We start from the raw sequence: 23,769 nt of genomic DNA, 5'->3' as shown, positions 1-23,769 counted from the left end.
ATGTGTTTGTGCTTTTTTTGAACATTGAAGATAATTAGTTCGGAGAACTTTTGTAACTAGTAAGATTTTAAAATGAAAATATCTGAACACTTTCTAATACTTATACATAGCATATTATGTGAAAAACAATTTAAGAAAAATAGTTCTTTATATTATTTGAAAGTTCTAAATTGATACCCATTGGAGAAACAAAAGCAGAAACCACAAGATTATAAATTAATTTATTTAAAGGGAGCCAGAATTTAGTTTTCTGTATCACTGCCATGTAGTGTAATTTAATCAATTAAATTGTATTAATAACTTAAGTTTATAAGTTTGGTTGATTATATACATTATTATACCTAAAATTACACGTCCCTATACATGCGCGTGTGACATATAAATGTTTAAACGAACAAGAAATAATATGAATTGTAAGTATTAAATAATATAAACTGTATAGGGAGGACATCTACACAGCAGATAAGTTAAAAGATTGTTAAATTTATTGAAATATTTGTACAAAAGATAAAAAGAAAGGGGAATTGGTGAATATATAAGAAATGTAAGATTTAATGTAAACTTTGGAGCCATTCGCTATTTGTTAAAGAATTGCTCTTTTCTGTACATTTGACAAATTTTCTTGGGCACTTAGTTCCATCATATATACATAGAGAAAACTCTTGTATACAAAAAGAAAGATATGTATATAATGTTTCATGACAACTATTAATGATACTCATAGAGCGATAAATAATAACCATAATATCTTGTATGTTTGTGCAAATTATGCAAAATTATGACAATTCATGTATATGCTGTTATAAATATTGTACATTATTTTAATTTATGATTATGATAGTGTTAAAGCTTGTTATATTGTTAAAGCTATCAATATGTAAATAATATATAAACTTATTGCACAGAGGAGATTTGATTGAGTTTATTGATGAAACATTCGATTTTCATTGCATGTCTAATATAAAGCCAACATTAACATTGGCATACTTTGTAAACATAAAACAAAACTAAAACAAAATGCACAAAATATATATTACTTTTCATAATGACGACATATTTTTATTATCAATATCAAAAGATAAAAGCATACTTTTCTTTTACTATTAAGTAAAAATTCAGTCATTTACAACTGTGCATTTTTGAAAACAGAATACATTCCAAACAATTTGAAATTGTTACATCACAGATATTAAATTAAAATTGTTAATATATTAAAACTATATAAATTGAAATTATTTTATTAAAATGTTCGTGCTTTGAAAATTATTTTAAATGTAAAGCCATGAGAATTGAGATATTTTTCAACTTATGAATTTTATAGATATAATGATGAGTTTTGTACATTGAATTTAAAATCAAGTATGTAACTTGTTCCATATATATACATATAATTCAATTTTATTATAAGTGTAAATAAAATAAAGATTTATTCTTTATTTATCTTTTTACGAGTATTGTGACTTGTAGAAAATCTACTTGTAACTATAAACTTATCGTCATAAATCTGTTGAAATTACTACTTGGCAATACACGCAATAAAACTATTAAAATAAGCTAATAGAAAAAAATTAAAGTATTTATATTAATTCTTGTATTAAAGCTGTATTGTTGTATTTTATATATTTATTCACATTAATTATTCTTTAGCACTTATTAAATGATGCAATAAAAATAACATTTAGATAAATAAATGCGCAATAAATTATACAGAAATGCTGTTAATATAATGTAATTAAATGAAATAAGATACACTGTGTTTTTAAATATATATTCCCTGATACATTTACAAGATATAACATGATTGTTATTCAATTGTCCACGTTTTCCATAAAGATTTTTCCTAATAATGCAGAAAAATTAATTATATATATATTGTATAATATGTGACATTCTAATAAAACTTACACTTGAAATTTCATTGTTGTATAAATCTTGGTAATTTTTTAAAAGTCCTGCAGTTTCATCTTCCAATTTCTTTATCACATTCTGAATCTTTTTTAGCTTTAAACAATCTTCATTGTGTTGGATTTGTGCTTTTTCTAAATTTTCTTTACATAACTTCTTATTACTGTAATTAAAAATCTTTTTTAAATCCAAACAAAGGAAGTAATCCTTTATTTAAAATAGCATAGGAAATTTTAACTCTAATTCACCTTAATAATTGAGTATTTAAATTACGTAAAGGAGAGAGACGTTCATCACACTGTGCTTGAAGTTCATTTATTTCATCTTCTTTATCATGATCCTTTTGAACTACTAATCTTTTCTCAGATTCTGAAACATCTGTTCTGAGAGTATCGACTTGTTTCTTTATAGTATCCTCTTGTACTTTTATTTTTCTGAAAATAGAAAATAGAAAAAAGCTGAGAGTGCAATAAATTAATACTTAAGGAATTCTTAATCAAGATTAAAGAAAAATTATTTAATCACTTTAATCGATCGTGTATATCTCGAACTTCAGTGAACTTTTCCAATAGTTCTTGGATAAAAGCCAATTCATTTTTTTGTTGTTCAATCAAACATTTTTTATCCTGGAATGCTGCCTGTATTGTTTCACGTTCCTTGACTTTGGCACTTAGCTGTTGTTCTAATTCACTTAAACGCTTTTGATATTCTTCAGGAGATTTTACAATTTCTGATTGCAATTCTGTTATTGTTTTATTTGACTATAATTATATATCGTAATCATTATGTAACATAATACATACAAATAATTTCAATTTTCAGATGTTAATTTACCTTTAATGCCTGTGCTTTATAAGTTCCACAAAGTTCCACTGTCTTTTGCTTTTCCTCTTCTGCAGCTGTTATCTTTGCCGCTAATTCAATTTGTTTTTTATTGTTCTTCTCACGTTTAGACTGTAGCTTTTGAATTTCAGCAATAAGCTAAAGAAGAATAGATCAATATAATATAAATAATTTATAATATAAATACAAACTGAATTTACCAATAATAGTACCTTTTCCTTTATTGATAGTTGTTTTGATATATGCAATGCCTTGTCATTTATAGCTTGTAATATTTCATTTTTCTTTTCCACCATATCGTGTAAGATCTTTGCCCGGTTCTGAATTTCAATAACTTTATCTTCTATATCTGATTCTTTATTAGTTGCGTACAATATGAAATTTGCAAGAAATTTTGCTTGTTTCCGTACTCTTTTTGATCCTGAACAATACAATCATTTTTCATCAAAGTGACAAATATTATTTATAACATTTTAAGTTTATAATTAAATACTACCTGGACTGGTAATATCTGTAATACACAGATCTTTTAAATATATTCTATCACATATTTGAACCATAACAACATGCAAATTTATGAGTGCAATTATACTAGAGTCTTCACAGTATGACATTATGTCCCGTTGTTCTATTGTTGCCTATAGTAAAATTAAATTTGGTGTATTGTACTTTGTATTGTATTTTTTTGTATAATTATATTTGTATTTGAATAACAAATAATATATTTCTTACATTATCAATTGCATTAACATCAATATGAAACCTTCTTAGAAACGTTTCAATTAGGTTTACAATAAATTCTTCTGTCGGATTTTTTAAATCATTTATGCTTGACGGAAGATTAGCTTCAGTTAAAATACTATGAATCTTTTCTATATCTAAATCCATGTTTCGTATTCAAAGATTTTTCGTACTTACAATACGAATTGTTCTTGCTTTACCTTTATAAGACAGTTACAGATAGTTTAATTTCAAACATGTTCGAATTTATTTATAACACATGCGCAAATGATGTCCAACTATTCCTTATAGCAAGTTTTCAATTGAAATTTTCATATCAGTCTCCTAATATCTACTTGTATTTATTAAATATATAAGTTCATAAATTAACATATATCAAATTAAGATCTATAACTAATTTTCTATAAAATTTTTCATGTAAATGCATTAAATGCGTCTTTCATATTTTAGAAAATGAATTTATTTAAAATACTATACATATATATATATATATATATTATGTGTAATACTCAAAAATAAATTTATCAATATTACACGCGAAATGTTATTTGCCATGATTTATACATGAAAAGAAATATTAGACAAAATTTAAGTCCTATTAACAATTTAAATGTCATTACAAAATTCAATATTATATTTCAATGTACATATTTATAAAATTATAATGATAATATTATAGGATTGTTATGACTTCATTAAATTAGCCAAGTTAACTAATTTAGTCACAAATTATTTACAATCAGTAAACACTTCTCTTTTTATAAAAGAAATGACATATATGTATATTGTTAAATTGGTAACACTGAATCGTAAGCATATAGCATAGCAGAACCTCTACATATGATAGGCTACGTCACCAACGAATTTGTACATAGATTTTGTGTTACATATTTTTCTATTTCCGTGATTAATTCTTAGACAACAATCATTTTAATGCTTTGTATTCTTTTAAACCAAGTGACTTAAGAAGTTTCCTCTTTAAAAATGGGATCTTCTCATAGTATCGAAATACCAGGAGGTGGCACAGAAGGTTACCATGTATTGAGGGTAAGAACATTTGTTGAAATAGTGTAGTTTATTTTATATATTCATACTTTTTTATTTATCAAAATAAATCTTAAACTTTCAGTAATTAATATTTTGATATATATTATAAATTTACTATAGTTTAAGAAAAAATTTATTAAGTAATTTCATCACATATTAGATTATCTAAAAATTGGAAGTTTCAAGTTATTTTTCAATAAATGTAGCTATCTTTTTGTTAGATATTTAGTAAATTTGATTCGAACGTCATGACTGAAATAGGTACAGGAAGGTTCTCCAGGTCAGAAAGCTGGACTGGAAGCATTCTTTGACTTTATTGTATCTATTGGAAATACACGCTTGGTATGTGTTCCATGATACCTATTGATACTTTATATCAATAGAATTTATTAAATTTATATAATGTTTAAATTAAAAGAATAATTTATTCTTACAGGATCAAGATAATGATACATTAAAGGAGCTTCTCAAAAATGGCGTAGATAAAAAACTAACACTTACAGTATACAGCAGTAAAACACAATCTGTAAGACAAACTGTTATAGTACCTAGTCTCACATGGGGTGGACAGGGTCTCCTTGGTGTTAGTGTAAGGTTTTGTTCTTTTGAAGGTTCCAATGAAAATGTTTGGCATATTCTTGTAAGTATAACCACAATTAAGTTAGAAAAAGTTAAAAAGTACATAAGAAGACAAATTTTTTGAATTATGTTTTATAGGAAGTGCATCCATCTTCTCCAGCTGAATTAGCAGGTCTACGTCCATTCACAGATTATATTATTGGTGCTGATTCAGTTTTACACGAGTCTGAGGATATATTTACTTTAATAGAAGCACATGAATCACGACCTTTGAAATTGTACATATATAACACACAAGATGATTCTTGTAGAGAAGTTACAATTACACCCAATCATACTTGGGGTGGAGAAGGAAGGTAAATTTGTTAACCTAACATTAGTATTTCAAAATATTACTGTAATTCATATCTTACGAATATTTCTTACACTTTTATAGTTTGGGTTGTGGAATTGGTTATGGATATCTGCACAGAATACCCATTAGAAATATTCAAGAGCATAAATCAAATAATTCGTATACAGTATGTACCAATTTGAAATGTCACAAGAAATTTATCAAAATATTGTAACTAAGTTCTATTTCTTCCTTTTGTAGTCTCATGTTAAAGCTACTAATCCAAATCCAGTTACATCAAGCATTACTCACACAGAAGGAAGTAATGTGATTATAAACATACCACCAGGTTTCTCTATTCCACCGAATTACATGTCAGCACAAGAAAATGTTACAAAATCCGAAGTTGAAACTACTTCTACTACAATGGTGCAAAATATATACACATCAAGTGTACAAACATATACTATGCCTCAATTGAATCCTGCTGCTATTGGAGGATCTACTACTACTAATTCTGTGTCTCATGTTATGCCTAATCAAACTGTTGTAAATACGACATGTAGTAAGTATCCATAAATTATTATTAACTTTCAAATAAGTAAATATAATGACATTATTTTTATTCAGATAATGATCCTATCATGCCATCGTCACATCAAAATACAATGCCGAATATACCTGGTATGCCAACTACTCCACCTTTGCCAACTTTTACTACTAATGCGACAGTTTTAAGCGAATCAACTGGTGTTGTCGGTACGCCGAAAGATTTCACAACTGTACAGAGTGATATATCACCACCAGTACAGTTTAATGTGCCTCAATCTCATGTAGTAACGACGCCCATATCGTTACCCGGGATGCCACCTATTACCGTTAGTGCAAGTCTACCACAAAATTCTTCTTTCTATTCATCTGTTCTCCAGCAAAATGAATTGAGTGGTGTTAGTACAACCCCTACATTTACGGTGCCACCAACAACAACGCAGTAACGATTATGTTATTTCTAATGAAAAAAATATCTGTTTTATAATAAAGTAAATATTGAAGAATAAAGGTAAAATAAAGAGCGTAATGTATCTATTACAAATATATGTATTACTATACTTTATGCATTTATACTTTATTATTTGTTTAAACGTAATGTATACAAATTTTCAGACATGCAGGGATAAATTATGTAATTCTGTACATAGATAAGGAATATTGACTACTTAAACTAAAGTCAAATTAAAACATTTGAAAAAGTATTAAATCTTAACATATTACTTGATCTGTTTCTTCTTATATTTTGTCGTTGATACTTATGTATAATGATAAATATTATTTTTTAATCATTAAACTTTATATATATGTAATGTATGTGCAGACTAAAAGTTTGAATTTGTTATTAAATAAAGGAATAAAACATTTACATATTAATGAAATGGATTTTATTTAAGATTCAGAAATTAATAGTGATTTAAATTTCAGCAATTATTTTTAACAATGTTGACAGCACAATAAATGCAAATATATCTTTCTCAAAATACAAATTGTGTGTCTGCTAATAAACATTAAGTTTGGAAAATGTTTATACAGCAAAATCAAAACTATCATTTTGAACAAGAATCATTTATTAAATATTGTACAAATTGATCTTGTATCAACTGTTATTGTGTAAATATCAAATTAACAAATTTTATTTTAATAATTAAAACTGCTAGTGTTCTTCTTAGAATTTCTTCTCTACAATTTTGATATTGTTTAAATAATTATTTCAACATCAATCAATTCCTCTTCACTTGGGAGCTTGATTTTTGATGGATCTATTAAATTTGGATCAATTGGTGGTAAACCATGTTCTTCTCTGTAACGAAGTTGCAAATATGCTTCTCGTTGAGCCCAATCTTGCAAAAATGGGTCTGGTGCATAACCAATTATAAGAGCACCAAACACCAAGGACACGGATACAGATATAAAGAATGTTACATGCATGATTTGGCTATCAGTTTTCTGATCTTCGTCACAAAATCCATAACTGGCCCATGTTTTTTTTACCTCATACGTACTTTCTTTTTCAGAATTCTTAACTGATACATCACTTCGGTGTATTCTGTTACATATATTGTTTTCTTTCGGCCTTAGAAACGTCAATCCGCTCTTAATTCCTTGAGAACGGATGAATCGTAGTAAAGTTGACATCTTTCTTTAATGAGAACTTATTTTTTCTAACAAAATACCGTTCTTCTATATATTCGTTAGTTTATTATGAGATAGTTGCCAATATATCGTAACAATTTCAGGAACCAAAATTAGATACTCGCGTACATGTATGTACAAGACGACGACCAACTTTCAAGGTTAGAAATTGACCTAACCTAACATTCAGAGGAACATGTAATACGGCGCCTTGATTTTAAATTTGAAAAAGGTAATCATCAATTTGATGATTACGGGTTGAAGAGGATAGATTTTGTAAATAAATTAGAAAAGTATTAATATCCGAAAAGAATATAATAAACTATGATAAATATTCAGGATTATATTTAAAATTAAAAATAATATTAGCTTCACACATATTTACTCTGTAGATTTTCAAATCTAGTAACTTATCATGCTTTTACTTTTTAAGGAATATTTTTACATTGATGACAAAATTTATGGAATAGAAATTTATTTCAATTCATGATACAATTATTTATTTTGTACAGTATTTTCCTTATCATATGTGTTTTTATGCTCGTTATGGATCACAGATTGATATATCTCTTGCCATAAAAGATTATTCAAATCTTTTGTATTTTCTTCATTTGAATAAGAAAAGTGATGGATATACACTCCTTTATATATATCTAATATTATTATTAAGGATATAGTTTTATATATATAGAATGCATCAGTAAAAACTATCACCTGAAATAAGTCATTATTTATTGACTTTATCAAAAAATCTATAAAGTGAAATTTATTATATTTCAGGAGTCTAACCAGAAGATTACATTTTGATTTTCCAATACCTTATACTATCTGAGATATTAAGATAACTTTGACATAACATTTAATCGATCCAGCTAAACATTTTCTATAAGTTTAGCAGATATTTTAACTTTAATTTATCAAATTTAATGTATGAAGCAAAAATAAATAATAATGAATGATGCAAAACATGTTTACATTGCCTTTGTCTTTCATGCATTAAATTTTACAAATTAAAGTTCGAATATCTGCTCAACTAAAATTTTTTCGATATAAATAGATTAATACTTTTTTATAGGGAATGCCAAAATACATCGATTATTGTATTTAAAACTGTATGATCCCATTTAAAAAAATGGATACCATCCTCATATAACCTCCACTTGACCATCGCCAAAATACTAATTATACCAGATTATATCCTTTAAAACTACACACTTCTTGTCTGAACCATTTTTTCATATAATAAAACTATATACTTTTCATACTATATATATATACACACACACATGTGTGTGAAATGCTAAATTTTGTTTAAATTACAGGAATTTTATAAGTTAAAAGGATACTTCCTGTAATATTCTCTTTAAGCTTTCCAAAATCCCATCGTATTCCAGTTAATTCTCTATATAATGCATATTTTCTTCTGTAATTACAAAAAAAAAGAACAAAAAAATAAAATCTTATTAGTATTAAGGCATAATACAAGCATGAATGAGCATAGTAAAATATTAATAAATCATAATCAGATACAAACCTTCCTTGATCTAGTAATTCTTGATCCTGTATGTTTCGTTTACATGTTTTAAGTTTATTTCTTTGCAATTCCAATTGTTGACATTCTTCCAAAAATTTATTTTTCTCTGCATCCAACTCTGTCTTTAAAAAGTATTAAATTTTTATTTCTGCTGTATTATTTTATAACAATGTAATATACAAAAATAACAAACAATTACTATGTGGTCTAAGTGCTTAGATAAAACATGATTTTTATATTCCAATGTTTGTTTTTCAGACTGAAGGGTATCCCTCATAGAAGTTATTTTTGATGTTAAATCTGTGATCTTTATTCCATCTTCTGAAAAAGAAAATACCTTTATTTGTACACAAAAAGTACGATACAAATAATATAATAAATTACCGCTAAAGTCTTGATTTCGTTTATTTTTGATATGATCGATTAACTTGATCTGATTCTGCAGTAAATCCTTAACTTGTAAATCCGAAATTTTTATATGATTTTCCTTAAGCGTCATTATTTCATTCATTATTACATTTACATTAATGTCACTGTTAAAACATTTGATAAAAATGAGAAAACTATAAACACAAATTTATAATGTCAGTTATCTTCAGTTACAAATTTTGAAACGTCACTATGTATTACTGCCAATAGTACTATCAAAATATCCCAAAGTCGCCTCAAAGCGAGTTAGGGATTTTAATCAATATGCCACGATCACGCTGCGATAAACAAAATTACGATTAAGAAAAAGGATAAGATTATATACAGGGTGTAATTTTAATTGATCCATGCAAATATCTCTTAAACTGTACATTATTCGGAAAAGTATTTCAAGTAATACTTGTGCTCTTTCAAAGAAAATATCTTATGATGACAGTGAAGGTGTTCTCGAGATGTCAAGGAAATCTGTTTTTTTTTAATGGAACTATATGTTTTCATTTAGCCATGTTTATAGACCATGGGTCGAATTTATTGACCTATAAAATGTTGGTTTTTAGAAGTCATTCGGGTTCGCTCATTCCCATTTAAAGCTTATCTTCGTCAAATATGTATAGAATTTGTTCTCTATGTCTTATATTTGAAAGGGCAGCTTTGTACATCGATGCAATAAGCTATTCTCTTCATAAACAACAGTTCTCCACCTTCTGAAAAGTTGCAGAACTAATTTGTTGGCAGGCATTCTTTGTTCGAATTTTTACATTAAATTTTTAGGAGTGGTTCCTGTCAATAAACTTGTTCCCTTGTGAAACCTTACAAAGAGAGATTTAAAGGGGTTAGATCTGGAGATCTTGATGAGAAGAGAATTTTACTTTCTTTTCCAGAAACGTGTTATTCACAGTTATACAAACTCGGCGATCATTATGTATAGGAGCACCATCATATTAAAACCATATCCTGGTAGCGTATGGAACGTTTTCAAGAGGATTTTGTAATTTGTTAGTTAAGAAAGTATTGTATCGGACTTCAGTTAATGTTCCATTAAATAATTTAAATTCATTAAGTGACCTTTCACTATGCCGTACCATACATTTAACGATCATTGGCGTCGACGATCAACCGATCTCTGCCAGTGTGGAGGTTTCATCGACCCAATAATTGCTGCTATATCTATTCAATAGTCCACTATTCTTGAACGTGGTTTCGTCCAGATGTATAACATGTGACATGCCATGATTGGTTTTTACAATATTTGCCGACTGATATGAGAATTTAAAGAAATTACTGCGAGTACTGCTTCTGTCATGACTGCTGTCTACGACGTTATCGTTGCAAATTTCCTCCCCTAGCACGGCGATCAGGAAATCTTTCTCGACGCAACCATGCATTTGCCTTATAATCTTTCTGACACTCTCCTGGAATCGAAATCATGCCAACAATTTCGCTAGGCGTATAATTACTCATCACAAACTGAATTATTATCGAAATGAAGGATGTGTGATGCTATAATAATACTAATCCCTTCGAAGCAAATACTGTGAAATAGTAATTCTAGTAGGCGAGACGCACCACTTGTGTGAGTGACGCGTCGTGTTTACGACTGATTATTACGACGAGGAAAATGTTCTAGTCGTATGCAGAGCAGGTTTAGAACAGCTGTAAATGGCTTTGAATAATCTTTAAAAATTAATGTTTTATAAGTCAATAAATTCATCTCGAAGTGAGCTAAAAACGTGGTTAAATGAAAATATAGAGTTGCACTTAAAAAAATAAAGATCACCTTCACATCCTGAAACATCTCTGGTTAGATAAACCTGATGGTCATCATAGAACATTCCCTCGAAACAGGATAAATTTTATTAATAATGTGAAGTTTAGGAGATACTTATGAAGATGGATTAAAATGAGAAATGCTTTATATAAAATGTTTATATACAATAAATTTTTAATTAATTTTTTAATTAGTTAAAAAAAAATATTTGTTTAACTTCATTAGAGAATTTTTAGGACTAAAATCAAAATTTCCTTTTTACATCAAATCTTCATTTAATGACATATATGCTAGTCATTTATAACAATAAATGTCTTACTATAATAAAAGTGTACTAAACATTAGTGATTATATTTAAGATTTAGATGTAGTTCATTTATGATATTGTAACTTATAATGGCACATAAAAAGAAAATATCATGTAAAATAAAGTACAATGTAGGGATACCTAATTATATAGGTATCATTGATATTTTTAGGTATCATTGATATTGATAGGTATCATGATATTTTAATAACATCTATATTGTCTAAATGTATAATGTGTATTATATTCTTGAAACATAATATGTTCATAGACATTTTTGTCTCAAAGAAATTTTGCTTTTTTAAAAATCAGTTACGTCTAAATCACATAAAGAATTTCTTTTTAAATTCTTACTCAAATATAATTTCTCGAAACATTAATACATTAATACATTATAAATACTGTAGGTTGACAAAAATTATTTACGAACTTAGTACTTTTTTGTCTAACATTTGCGTCCATTATGTGTCGCAAGATATTGAGCAGTTTATAAATGTCAAAATAGTTTATTGTTATATAATTATCATGCATATTAATTATAAAAGTAAAAATCTAAACGTTCTTGTATGTTATTATAAGAAAATATCAAGAACCCATTATATAATATTTAAAAATATACATATAAAACGTTCTTAAGTAGTGATCAACATCAAATTGGAATAATTTATAATCATAAATAATGTTTATTCGTTTGTTTTGTTTCAAACGTTTTTATCTACTGAATTTAAAAGTTAAATCTTACTGTTAAATTGTAAATCAATAAAATTGAAAGTGTACATCTTACAAAAGTAACAAAAGAGAAAGAAAGATAAAATACTAGTGGCCATAATGTTGATGTGATTCATATTATGTGGAGAATGTAAACTCATTTTAAATTCAGATAGAAAAAAAAGCGAAATTTTACTTTGTAAACATTTTGAATTGTGTTTAAAGAACAGAGATAAGATTATAATTTTCGATATAATATATGTAATTAAATAACAAATTTTAGTAGTTAGCTATGTGTTGACTAGAATTGACCTTCTTTTAATTGATAATCTTAAAATTCAATTATGGTTTTCTCAAGTGTGAACTACATATCACTAAAATATTATGGCCCATATAATGAATATATAACAAGATAAGTTTTACATATACGTTTGCATATTAAAATGTAATCTTTTATCATTTATCTAATTTTTAACGTCAAGATACTATGTCACTTCATTCGTAAAAGGCACTTGCTTAACATATTTAATCACAATTTTTTGAGATCAACAATCGTCATTCAATAGATTCACGTTCATAGATATTTTTTGAGAAATCAAAATGTTTGATATCCGTATATTTTCTCTATTGTTTTGAGCATTACTTGATTCTGATGTTGAACCATTATTATTATTGTTATTATTATTTTCTTGAGTCGAGTCGTTAGATGAAGAAGGATTATTTGCTTGAACTAAAATTGTGTTCAAACTATTATCCGCTTGTTCGATTTCATATCCTGCTAAATTTCCATTTGTAACTTCATGTGCTAGTCGCCTATAAAAACATGATTATGGTTATATAACAAAAAACAAAAATGTTCTGTTCTGAAACACTAAATATCTACTTACTCTAGCATCAAATTATTAGATCGATTATCAGTTGGTTCAGACACAGGATGTTGTTGTCCTATTGCATCTATGTTATCATTACTCATATCATATTCATAATTAGAATTCGTACGAACCCAACTCGGAGGTACGAAACCTACTGCACGCACAAGATCATTCTTATCCTTCAAAATTTTATTATTGTTGAATGGTACAGGAGATGACGCTTCTTTGCATCTAATGAAAGGACCTGTAAAATATTAAGTTATGAAGGAATTATATTAAACATCATATTAACATTTTCGATGTAATATACATAATTCTATACATATTATTACCGCGTTGAACAGCCCGCAGTTAATTCAGCGTTCAAGTAGGTAGGTATACTGTAATGAAATAATTGTGTTTTTCGTATAAAAAATTAACCGTTTTAATCACGGTTAGTAACTTCAAACATATAAGAAAATGTTAAAAATTAAGACAAAGAAGCTACAATCTACAGTGCTCGTGTATCTTTATTTACAATTGTTTGTGTTTGTAACAAGTGTTTATTTTAATAGAAATATCGATTGCAGAAAAGAATACGTAAAACAGAGTAGCTTTGAACGAACAAATGAATAAGATCATAGAATAAGCTTCTAATCTACCTACTTATTAGTAGCAAATAATCGCCGCGTCTTCGTGTTATTTAAAATGGATTTTTTTTAGTGCTGCACTAATTAATGTGAATGTGTACTTTAGTACTAACGGTGTTTGTAACAATCTGTATTACTCACTATTTTCCAATGGCGGGGCAGTCGGTTCCATCACGCCAAGTTCATCGTGCGGTTTTACCATATTTCTTTGCCGCTTTGATCTTCCTAGAAAACATTTTATACAATTGCATTTTGAAATTTATTTTCCAAATAATTTTATGTATTATATGCTTTTAACATATTTGTAAATATTTAGGATCTGTTACTTACGTCTTATGAAAAGAAATATACCAAAAACAACTATTATACCAAATAGGAATGTTCCAATTACTGAGTAGATAATCATAGTGTTGTCCAGTTTTACTACTTCAGTATAAAACAAAGGAAAATTAGTACACAAAAATTATGATAGCAAGTACAATTTTTATTGAGTTAATTTTTCCTTTACTTACCGGGTATATCTTGTTGAGCGTTAGTTTTTCTACAAAATAATGCCATTTCTCCTGTACCAAGTTTTTCGGCGTTGTAGCTGTAATTATATCAGGGTTAATAAATATCAAATAAATCGTAGTCATGTATGAATATTTGGCAAGAAAATTAAAAAATGAACCACAGAAAAAGATAAATGAATAGTAAAATATATATATACCCACCCAGTCAGGCAGGGGCCGCATTGAGAGGGATCCCGTGATTTTTTTTCATGATTTTCCAGTCTATTATACCTGTTACATTGGGTATAATCAACGCACCGTTCCGATACATGATAGCAGTATTGTTTATCGGAACAGTCACCATCATCACGACAAAATCTTTCCTCTATCGTAGCCTATAAAAAAATTGATTTTCAAAATTTTATTTCCATATTATTAGTTTGTCCGAAAAATTTCTTTCATTTTATAAGAAAATAATAGACGCACAATGTTTTTTGTTTTATATTAGTTTATTGAATTATGTACGAACATAATAATAGAAATATAACGAAATAGATCATACCTAATTCAACAAAATAATATAAAACAGAAATTGTTGTTCATATATTATCATCTTATGAAACAAAAGAAACTTTTCGGACAACCTAATAATTATAATTATAATATCAGTTATATTTCAAAAGATATTACTTTGAAAAATAAAGTTATTATTGTAGTAGACACAAAACTTAACTACAATATTTTTTATAAGGAGTCTTATAAGAAATTAACTATCTTTCTAACAAAAGAATTTTATATTAATAAATTTGCAATTACCTATGACAGATCGATACATATTACTCCACATTACTTTCACACATTGCTTCCATTATTTTTCTATAAAGCATCATTTATTCTGGCAAAAAAATATTGTATACAAATTTAAAAATCTTAAAACGATAACGTAATTACGTTCTTTTTGTATAAGTTTTCGTTCAAACGTTCCAAATTGATAATCTATGTGGAATTATTAATTGTTATCAATTACCAAAGTATATGAATTTAGTAAGAAAATATTACATTAAAAAGTCAGGGTGATTCTCAATTTTTTTTGTATGTTACTCTTATAAACCGGGCGTGGAACGCACGGCACTTCCGGTTTAATAAAGTCCAAGGACTCTGGACAATTTTTTACGACTTACGACCTACATTTCAATTTCAAACCACTCTCAAAGAATTATTCTTCTAAATTTTGATTTGCTCAAATATTAACTAATACAAATAGGTAATACAAATTCACGATCACGATTAATTGTATACAACAATATAATAAAAACAAATAGAATAAAACAAATATCTGTTTTTTCTTTATTATGTATCAAATATATATTAATTCCTTTACTATATTACGTAATTTTATAAATGTTTACCTTTAAAAATTTAATAATAATTTATTGAAACATTTTTAACTTTAAATTTAATGAAGTTTGATAAACAATGAACATATAAACATGCGCCAAAAAATATGAAATTCTGAAATAAAGATAATATTACCACTATTTTTCTATGATGTATTTTTTCTATAGAAAGAAGAAAAATTAGATTGTATCGTTCGAAATATAATTTTATTAATGCATCACGATCCTTTGAAAACTTCAGAAATAAATATTAAAAGGAATTATATCTTCGTTTATAAAAAGGAAGAATAGTGTACAATTTTGTTAATATTTTCGATTAATTGAATAAAAACATATAGGAGGGTTATTCTGTAGTCTTGATCTGTCATTCAACCGCCATTTTGTTAGTGAGCAACCGCCATCTAATAGTTCACCATACAACTTAAAATGGTGGTTAACTAAAACCTGTATATAAGGATTTTAAACTATTATTTTGACTATGATATAAACTTACATGAATATGAATATATGAACAGTTATTTTCGCCACTTCTAAATATCTACAGCAATTTCCTGCATAAAGTGTAAAATTGTAAAAATTATGTAATACAAACAATTTTTTGCATTTTTTATAAGCACAACTTTTACATTATTGTTGTAAATTAAATGTTCTAAAATTTAACACTGAAATTTATTCCACTTGTAATACTTGCTAAAGTACGTGTTACATGTTGTTAGACGTCGTAAGAAAAACATAATCGTGCGTGTATCAAATTACGGTATTTATAATATAATAAGGGAAATAAGAATAGTATACGTCATATTTGATAATACTCCTTCCCTTGATAAATAATCTTCTTGGACTATATCTATGTTACGCTAAATTCATAATAAAATTATGTATTATATCATTTACTTTAGAATTAACATCACATTATATACATGTATGTTAACTGACAAATTTTGAATTCAATAACAGCGTGTAAATATTTAAAATCGATAAAATAAAGAAAAATCGTTTGATGAATTTAAAAATATTTTAACGGAAGATTGAAATTTCATTGAGTCACACATTCAATTTCCCGTAAACAAAGCAAAAAGCACTCTTATCTGTCAACCGATATCGTATGATTTCGCTATATGAAAAATCTATCGTTGCAATTTGCAATAACCTATAATCAAAAAGAACAGAAGGATGTTATGCAATTGAAAATTATTAATATAGAATACCAGAAAGTTTAATATTAGAAATGCCCCCTTTAGTTCTTTCCGATATCTTATTTCTATGATGGTCGCAGAGATTCCCGGACGAAAAAGAAAAAAGTGGTGGTTGAGTGAGTCATCGTGGCGCGTTGATGTGGTACTGAGAATTGTGGAACATATTCCGGTTCTAGCAACAAGATCAGTGCGATTTCGTCACGATACTACGCATTATTAAAATTTCGTTATATTTCTCATTTACTTTACTTTGTTATTAAACTTTATTTCAGTAAAAGTAAACAAAACTGAGCGCTTGTTATCAGTAACAATTGCCGCGTTCTTCATTGGCACAATAAAAACAAGTCTGTTTATAAAGGAACACGATCGTTCATGAAATCGAATGTAACTTACAGATTTAAAAGAAATATATTAGGAATAATCAAATCCAGAAAAGATGATGAAATCATAACTTGGAGTTACGAAAATTTATGAAAATCTTAAATCTAACTTTTAGTGTTAGTCTTGATAGTGAATAAATAGAACAATCTAGAACAGGTAGAGGGACATTTAACCGCATCGGTGGGATATTTCATTCGCCCCATCATCATCATGTGCATATCATTATCGCTATCCCTGCATGTTTGCAAAAGGACTTTGTAAATATGTAATATGTAACATACACGCACTATGACTGACATGTAATGTACCTCAAACTTGATTGTAGCACCAATTGAACAACTCGGATATATTTATACCAATGTATCATGCGTTGTATTGTAACGATATGTGAGCATGTTATAACCTGTTGATTTAGGTCATCTGATTCACCCGTGATTGGAAATTGTGATAGGTAAAAAAATTGGAAAATTCTGATGTTACTGTATTAGTTTTTTTTTTTTTACTTACCATTGGAAGATATAATGTGGACGTATAAAGGTTGAAGATATGAGTTATTTTTGGGGATATACTCGTATATGAGTAAAATTCTTCCGTAGAATGTTGACAGGTTCATTCGTGCGCACAACTTCGCACGTAGAGACACTTGCACTGTTGGGAATCCACCTGCAATCTGTTGTTATTCGTCGGCAGAACCGGCGTATACTGAACGTGTTCAAACCTGCTCGCAGCAAGGCAGGTAGTGGGGGTGGTTGCCAGTGATGTAATAATACTATACCGGTCCCTCGTCTTTCACAAACAATGGAACACTTTCGCTATGTACATATGTATATACTTAATATGTATATACTTAATTCGCTAATTCGGGATAGAGTATATTTGTAAAAAATAACTGCGAATAAAATTGATTTTTAACTTAGAGTTAGAGTATATTTATTGTTTTGTATATTATAAATAATACGAAGATATTTATGTTTCTTAATGTTAAATTTGATTGATAATTATATTTTTAAGATTGTATTTTCTAAAGACAAAATTTAATAAGTATTCTCCTTATTGAGTTGTTTGAATTGAAGTTGTACTCACATTATTATCGATACGTGTAGCTTCGTTTTCAACAAAATTTTCAATTGCAGTTTGTCTGCAGAAGTATGGTTATGGAGTTACCATACTTTAATACCTAAAGTTTAAGCGATACAACAATTACATTTTACAAAATTTGAAGTATGTTACAAATATCAAATATTAAATATACATCGCACTATTAATCTATAAACGAATAAATGTATAAATATCTAGTTATTTTGTATGCATGATCTTTCTTATTCAAATTCAAATTAACCTCGAAAATAATTATAGTAAGGATAATTAATGTATTCTATTAAATCTTCTATCATATTAAATTTTGTATTATATTGACCTTTAAATTGTAATTGATGTATTATATTAAATATAAAAATTTCTTTCGTAAAGAATATGAAATGTGATTTGTCACGTTCTTCTCCTTAAATGCAAGTGTTATATTACTTATCAATGTTAATGCCTCAATAGCTTCTAGAATATGATCACATAAAGAGATTTTGGATACTCATAAGTAATCTGTAATTTGAATTTGTGCGTTCAGAAAGGTAGATTACGTGACTATTCTTTTCATAAATGTTTAATAGATTCTCTTTTTCGCCTCATAAAAAGTTTTCCAACTGCGTCATAAGGATAATTGGATCGTAATATGATACAGCGACACAAAGCAAAAATAAAAAAAGTACCAAAATAAAAAGGTGATAAATTAAAAAAGTCGAATTCTATTAAAATAATTGTATGTAAATATGTTTTAACACATTATGAGGAATCTTTTTCTTCTCTTTTGCATAAAACATTTTTAATTCTAAAAAAAAAAGTACTTTTTTCATATAAATTTGTCAGGTTAGGCCCTCTGAATGTATGCATGTAGATAGACACTCTCGTTGTGAGACATTTAAATTTCTTCGATAATATTGTAAAATGCACCTTGATATTATACGTTATAAATCAACGAATTGATATATACAAATAAATAAAAAAGAATTGATGCAAAACACAAGTTTTTAATGTGCAATATATTAGGAATTTTTCTTGTTTATTACTCGATGTATTGTGTAGATTGATACTGTTTTTTAAATTACATTTACTAATTAATAAATATTGATAACTGAATTGTTCAAAATTTACTACAAGGTTGATACTAATTGTGTAAATCCAGGAAAGTAATCCATTTTGAAACAGCATACGTGAAAGCGAGGGGGTAAATAGTTTCAGTAACGTATATATTGCAATATCCTGGATTCCTATTCATGGCAACTTTTGTATCATAACTATGAATTAGAAAAAGTCGAAAATATGAAGTTTATATCAATTATAATTGTGCGTATTAGGAATAAAGTTAAATTTGAGTTTGAAATCGATTAGAAGAAACTTTCTATTGTTTATATGACGTTTTTTGATTGTTAAATTTCAAAATGCTTTAAAGACAGCATAATACATTACTAGATTTATCATTACATCATAGTTAATGTTATTTTATTTCTACAGGTCTTTCGACCTAGATAACTAGAGAAGATGGAATATTTAAAAACAATGTATAATGAAGTAAAAAACATAATGTGTATTTCTCATTTTAGTATATATGTATATACACTGATGAAATGGGAACAGCCTTATTTCTATTAATTTATGATATAATAAGCCATAATACTTAAGGTATTAAACACAAAAATTCCAAACATTTCTAGAATATCATCATACAATCAGCTTTAAATTACCGTTATAAGTATTAATGTTTAAACAGTTCCAGAATATTTTTCATTGTATTAACGACCACGATGTTAGTTTGAAGCACATTCTTCTTTCATATTCTGTTATTAAAAAGTATTTCAATACAATATTTTTCTTAATGAACTTATGGTTTATAATCTCTATTAGAAATTTACTTTTTCATGATTAATAAAATTACTTTTTTTTCAATGATATATAGTAAGTATTCCTAGCTTCTTTCTAAAAGACAAACAATTATACATAAGTATCCAACAATAAACAGTTTCATTTCTATACAAAGTTAAAATAATCTTATTATTGTGCAATTTTCTTTGAACATATGAGCTTCCTTAATAAAGCAAAATCAATTAGCATGTACCACATAAAAGGCTATCATTTTCTTATAATGTTTTTCCTCTGAGGTATCCAAATATATGAACCATTCGAATCTTCTTTCCAGGTACTACTTCATTCATCATATTATGGTCTGTGCTAGCTTATGTATTATTGGCAGTTAACGGACATTCACATCACTTCCATACTATTGTGTGTATTTTCTGTAAAACCCAATGTAGATGTTGGTGCATCCTGTGATGTCTCTTCTAATGATTGTGCATCCATGCCTTCTGGTACATTGTTTGTTGCCGTACTTGCTCCATCATCCCAGTTTATTTTGAATCTAGTAACACGTGGTTTATCCCCTAAGATATTTCTTTGTACTTTATCAAACTGAGGTTGTGGTGGTGGATTTTCTCTAAGTTCTGCGTCTGTGTACTCATTATTTATAAAGTAACCAACACGCACAAATTCATGTCCCCTATATGAACAAGTTAACAAAACAACTGTGACTCCTAAAGCATCATTTACTGGAATTCTACTGACATCAGGGGGATCAGCCTAAAATATGCAGTAAATATTGAATTTATAGAAAAAACCACCGCTCTATGCATGCATTAAGTATATATTTAACAAAAGATTTTTAACAGAAACTCATAGCTATCATTTTATACTAAGTTAGACAATATTGTTAATGTACCTGAAAAATGAACATATGCCTTCCTTCAGGAATTGGCCCAACATAAATTGTGTCTAAAACCTGGTCGAATTCTTCGGATTCTGCACTTCCGACATAGATCATTTTCCATTCTAAATCTGCAACACCACCATCATTATTATAACACATTCTACTGCTTATTTCAAACAAATCATTCAATATGAATTTTAAAAGAAAATATACTGAAATTGAAGGCAAAAAGAAATGTCAGAGAAAGTTTCACTAATTTGTCCTTGGGGAGCTTGGTATTAAATTATTGAAACTAACCTAGCATAAGCACCAAAAATATTTGGATATTTCTTCATTTTGAATAACACTGACATCAATTTGTAAACATATTTTATAAAAGAAGATAATATACAAAAATGTACCTTCTTTTAGTTCTTCGATACATTCAAAAGTAACTTCGAACTGAAATGGATTGAGGAACGGTGAAGGATTATCGAGAACAGCTACATTTGCTAACTGAACTTTGGCCATCGTTGACTTCGTTTAATGAATAATTTCACCAAAACACTGACAATTTTACAAAAACGAGTTTAAGGGACTGTTTGCCGGATTTTGTTCTTTGTACTGTATTAGACAACTAATCTCTTGATAAGCGTAGGATCTCGAATTAAAGTATAAACAATTTCATCCCAACACACTGCTTGCTTTGGCGGCAAACGAACCAAAGGACGTTTCCGGTGTTTCGGGAACTACCGAAACTTTGTACAATATAGCATAGGTACATCTTGCACTAATGTAAATTTAAATGTCTCCTCTTTTAAGTCAGCATACAATTTCAGAAATACGTATATGAAAAATTCATTATTAATTTTATATGTACTTCAAAGATTGTTTAACGTAACTATTATAGTAATTTACTTATTCATTACGTATCTTTGAAATTCTATTCTTTAATGTTAGCATAATGTAATTACATTTTGCATGAACGTAAGATGATTTGAATGGGATAAATTGACGTTTAAAAATAAAGAAAATTGTAAAAAGAAATGCCTTTAATAATACAAATTTTGCTTATTTTAACTTAAATCTATACATTTGTGAGATATTGTCCTTAAGGATTATTTACAATATAGAGATACGTAATTGGTGCAATTGCAAATTTTTCAAATCCAATCACAGAAGGTAATAGATATCTTGGACAAATTATAAAAAGGATAACTTTCTATCTTCGAAGGATTAAGATGTGTCACAGACTTTAGTTGAACGAAATTTATCGAAAGAGTATATATCGTTAAATTTAAAATTAAATAGTTGGATAAGCATAGACGTGATACTACATAGATCCAACATTTATTGCAATTTTCTGTCCGAGAGTTTACAAAATCCATTGCCAGTTTCAAATCATTTTCAGTGTTATCGATTCAATATGGAATACATCATTGTCTGTGCTAATATTTTTATGATATTTATAACCAAATTTATATTCATATATCTTATAATTATCTTATAATTATGTTATCTATAATTTCAAAATTTCTTTAATTTACTTTCAGATCATTTGTGGTTAATTGAAAAGTGTAATGGTTCTGTTGTTTTTAATTTAAAGATAGTATTTTAAATTTCACTGGTATTTTGAACTATCCATAATGGAAGAACTTACATTATTCCCAGCCAATAATGGTAAAAATCATATTTTAACAGCTGATAATTTTATCAGCTTCGCTAGTTTAGTTGAATGTAATTCTTATAATAATTATTTTAAATTCTAAAGGCTATATAAAGACTACAAATAAGAGATCTAATTTATAGTAATATTATTGCAGGGGAATTAGGTTTGATCATACGTCGATATAAAAATTTTTATTAGATAAATCTTTGGTTCAGTATTTCTACTTTTTGTCGATAGATGGCTACCTATACGTAATTCGTTCTATAATTCTCCCCACTCCATTAAATGCTTTTTCACCATACATCAAACACTCATTTATATGTATATCAATATCTTCAATCAGATAATATCGATATCTAATGTTAAATGTGTAAGATATCGCATCATATAACTATATCATTTAGCTAAGTACATTTTCATTTTTTTAACTAGATTCGTAGGTCCAATTTAAGTCTATAATCTTTATCTCAATAAATACGATACAAGTATACTACTTTCGATTATTAATTTTGGAGTAGTTTTATATAGAAAAACTTAGAATTCTTACAAAACATTGATCCAATTTCTTTTATGTTTGACATATGTTTGTCATATGTTATCATATTCAAAGAATAATTATTCTGATCTTTTTCTTTATGGAAATAAAATTACTCTCCGAAACAACCAAAGTTTTTACATATAAGGTTTATTAAATATTTTTTATGTACATTATTCCTGACATACTTGCGTTATCTATACAGAATTGCTTTTACATCGCGACATAGGTCGGCAAACAACTTATTCTCAAATATTTTCCTTTTTTCCATTTTTATTAAATGACGAATTTATAAACAAGCAACATCGAAAAAAACCGCTCTAAACTGCATTTACTATTCGTTGCGAGTAGCACCGTTTGATTCATAATTAGGTCATGACAATTAACTTAATTTGCACTGGCATTAAGAAAATTAAAACTTTATGCTCAA

General features: G+C 27.5%; 6 protein-coding genes across 6 annotated transcripts; 1 reads left to right on the top strand and 5 right to left on the bottom strand.

The window, feature by feature from the left end:
* Positions 1-1,702: 1,702 nt before the first annotated feature.
* LOC105681122 (probable kinetochore protein nuf2) lies at positions 1,703-3,771 on the bottom strand. The gene is made up of 8 exons (XM_012388770.3): positions 3,481-3,771; positions 3,245-3,386; positions 2,961-3,169; positions 2,740-2,886; positions 2,431-2,666; positions 2,154-2,339; positions 1,906-2,068; positions 1,703-1,840 (listed from the first exon to the last, which is right to left on the bottom strand). The coding sequence occupies exons 1-8, from the start codon at positions 3,634-3,636 to the stop codon at positions 1,805-1,807; spliced, it is 1,275 nt and encodes a 424-aa protein (XP_012244193.1). The 5' UTR covers positions 3,637-3,771; the 3' UTR covers positions 1,703-1,804.
* Positions 3,772-4,275: 504 nt separating this feature from the next.
* On the top strand, positions 4,276-6,527 carry LOC100740875 (Golgi reassembly-stacking protein 2). Its single transcript, XM_003491680.4, has 7 exons — positions 4,276-4,536; positions 4,798-4,878; positions 4,973-5,176; positions 5,254-5,471; positions 5,552-5,636; positions 5,711-6,014; positions 6,080-6,527. The coding sequence occupies exons 1-7, from the start codon at positions 4,474-4,476 to the stop codon at positions 6,442-6,444; spliced, it is 1,320 nt and encodes a 439-aa protein (XP_003491728.1). The 5' UTR covers positions 4,276-4,473; the 3' UTR covers positions 6,445-6,527.
* Positions 6,528-7,049: 522 nt separating this feature from the next.
* Positions 7,050-7,819, bottom strand: LOC105681137 (NADH dehydrogenase [ubiquinone] 1 beta subcomplex subunit 11, mitochondrial). The gene has a single exon (XM_012388968.3). It carries the CDS (start codon positions 7,634-7,636, stop codon positions 7,199-7,201), a length of 438 nt encoding a protein of 145 aa, XP_012244391.1. The 5' UTR covers positions 7,637-7,819; the 3' UTR covers positions 7,050-7,198.
* A 272-nt stretch (positions 7,820-8,091) lies between these two features.
* On the bottom strand, positions 8,092-10,202 carry LOC105681138. Its single transcript, XM_012388981.3, has 5 exons — positions 9,552-10,202; positions 9,367-9,488; positions 9,168-9,289; positions 8,980-9,056; positions 8,092-8,286 (listed from the first exon to the last, which is right to left on the bottom strand). Exons 1-5 carry the CDS (start codon positions 9,676-9,678, stop codon positions 8,129-8,131), a joined length of 606 nt encoding a protein of 201 aa, XP_012244404.1. The 5' UTR covers positions 9,679-10,202; the 3' UTR covers positions 8,092-8,128.
* A 2,635-nt stretch (positions 10,203-12,837) lies between these two features.
* LOC100741231 (putative uncharacterized protein DDB_G0272516) lies at positions 12,838-18,101 on the bottom strand. Its single transcript, XM_012388980.3, has 7 exons — positions 17,853-18,101; positions 14,594-14,766; positions 14,393-14,469; positions 14,211-14,309; positions 14,022-14,105; positions 13,267-13,495; positions 12,838-13,192 (listed from the first exon to the last, which is right to left on the bottom strand). The coding sequence occupies exons 1-7, from the start codon at positions 17,853-17,855 to the stop codon at positions 12,925-12,927; spliced, it is 933 nt and encodes a 310-aa protein (XP_012244403.1). The 5' UTR covers positions 17,856-18,101; the 3' UTR covers positions 12,838-12,924.
* Positions 18,102-19,960: 1,859 nt separating this feature from the next.
* LOC100740752 (histone chaperone asf1) lies at positions 19,961-21,895 on the bottom strand. The gene is made up of 3 exons (XM_003491679.4): positions 21,558-21,895; positions 21,169-21,284; positions 19,961-21,029 (listed from the first exon to the last, which is right to left on the bottom strand). Exons 1-3 carry the CDS (start codon positions 21,664-21,666, stop codon positions 20,658-20,660), a joined length of 597 nt encoding a protein of 198 aa, XP_003491727.1. The 5' UTR covers positions 21,667-21,895; the 3' UTR covers positions 19,961-20,657.
* Positions 21,896-23,769: the final 1,874 nt, after the last annotated feature.

The sequence above is a fragment of the Bombus impatiens genome, unplaced genomic scaffold (genome assembly GCF_000188095.3).
Source record: "Bombus impatiens unplaced genomic scaffold, BIMP_2.2 scf_0582, whole genome shotgun sequence".
Taxonomy (NCBI): Eukaryota; Metazoa; Arthropoda; class Insecta; order Hymenoptera; family Apidae; genus Bombus; species Bombus impatiens.
Note: the sequence above shows the minus strand (reverse complement) of the source record. Positions and strands in the feature narration are given on the sequence as shown.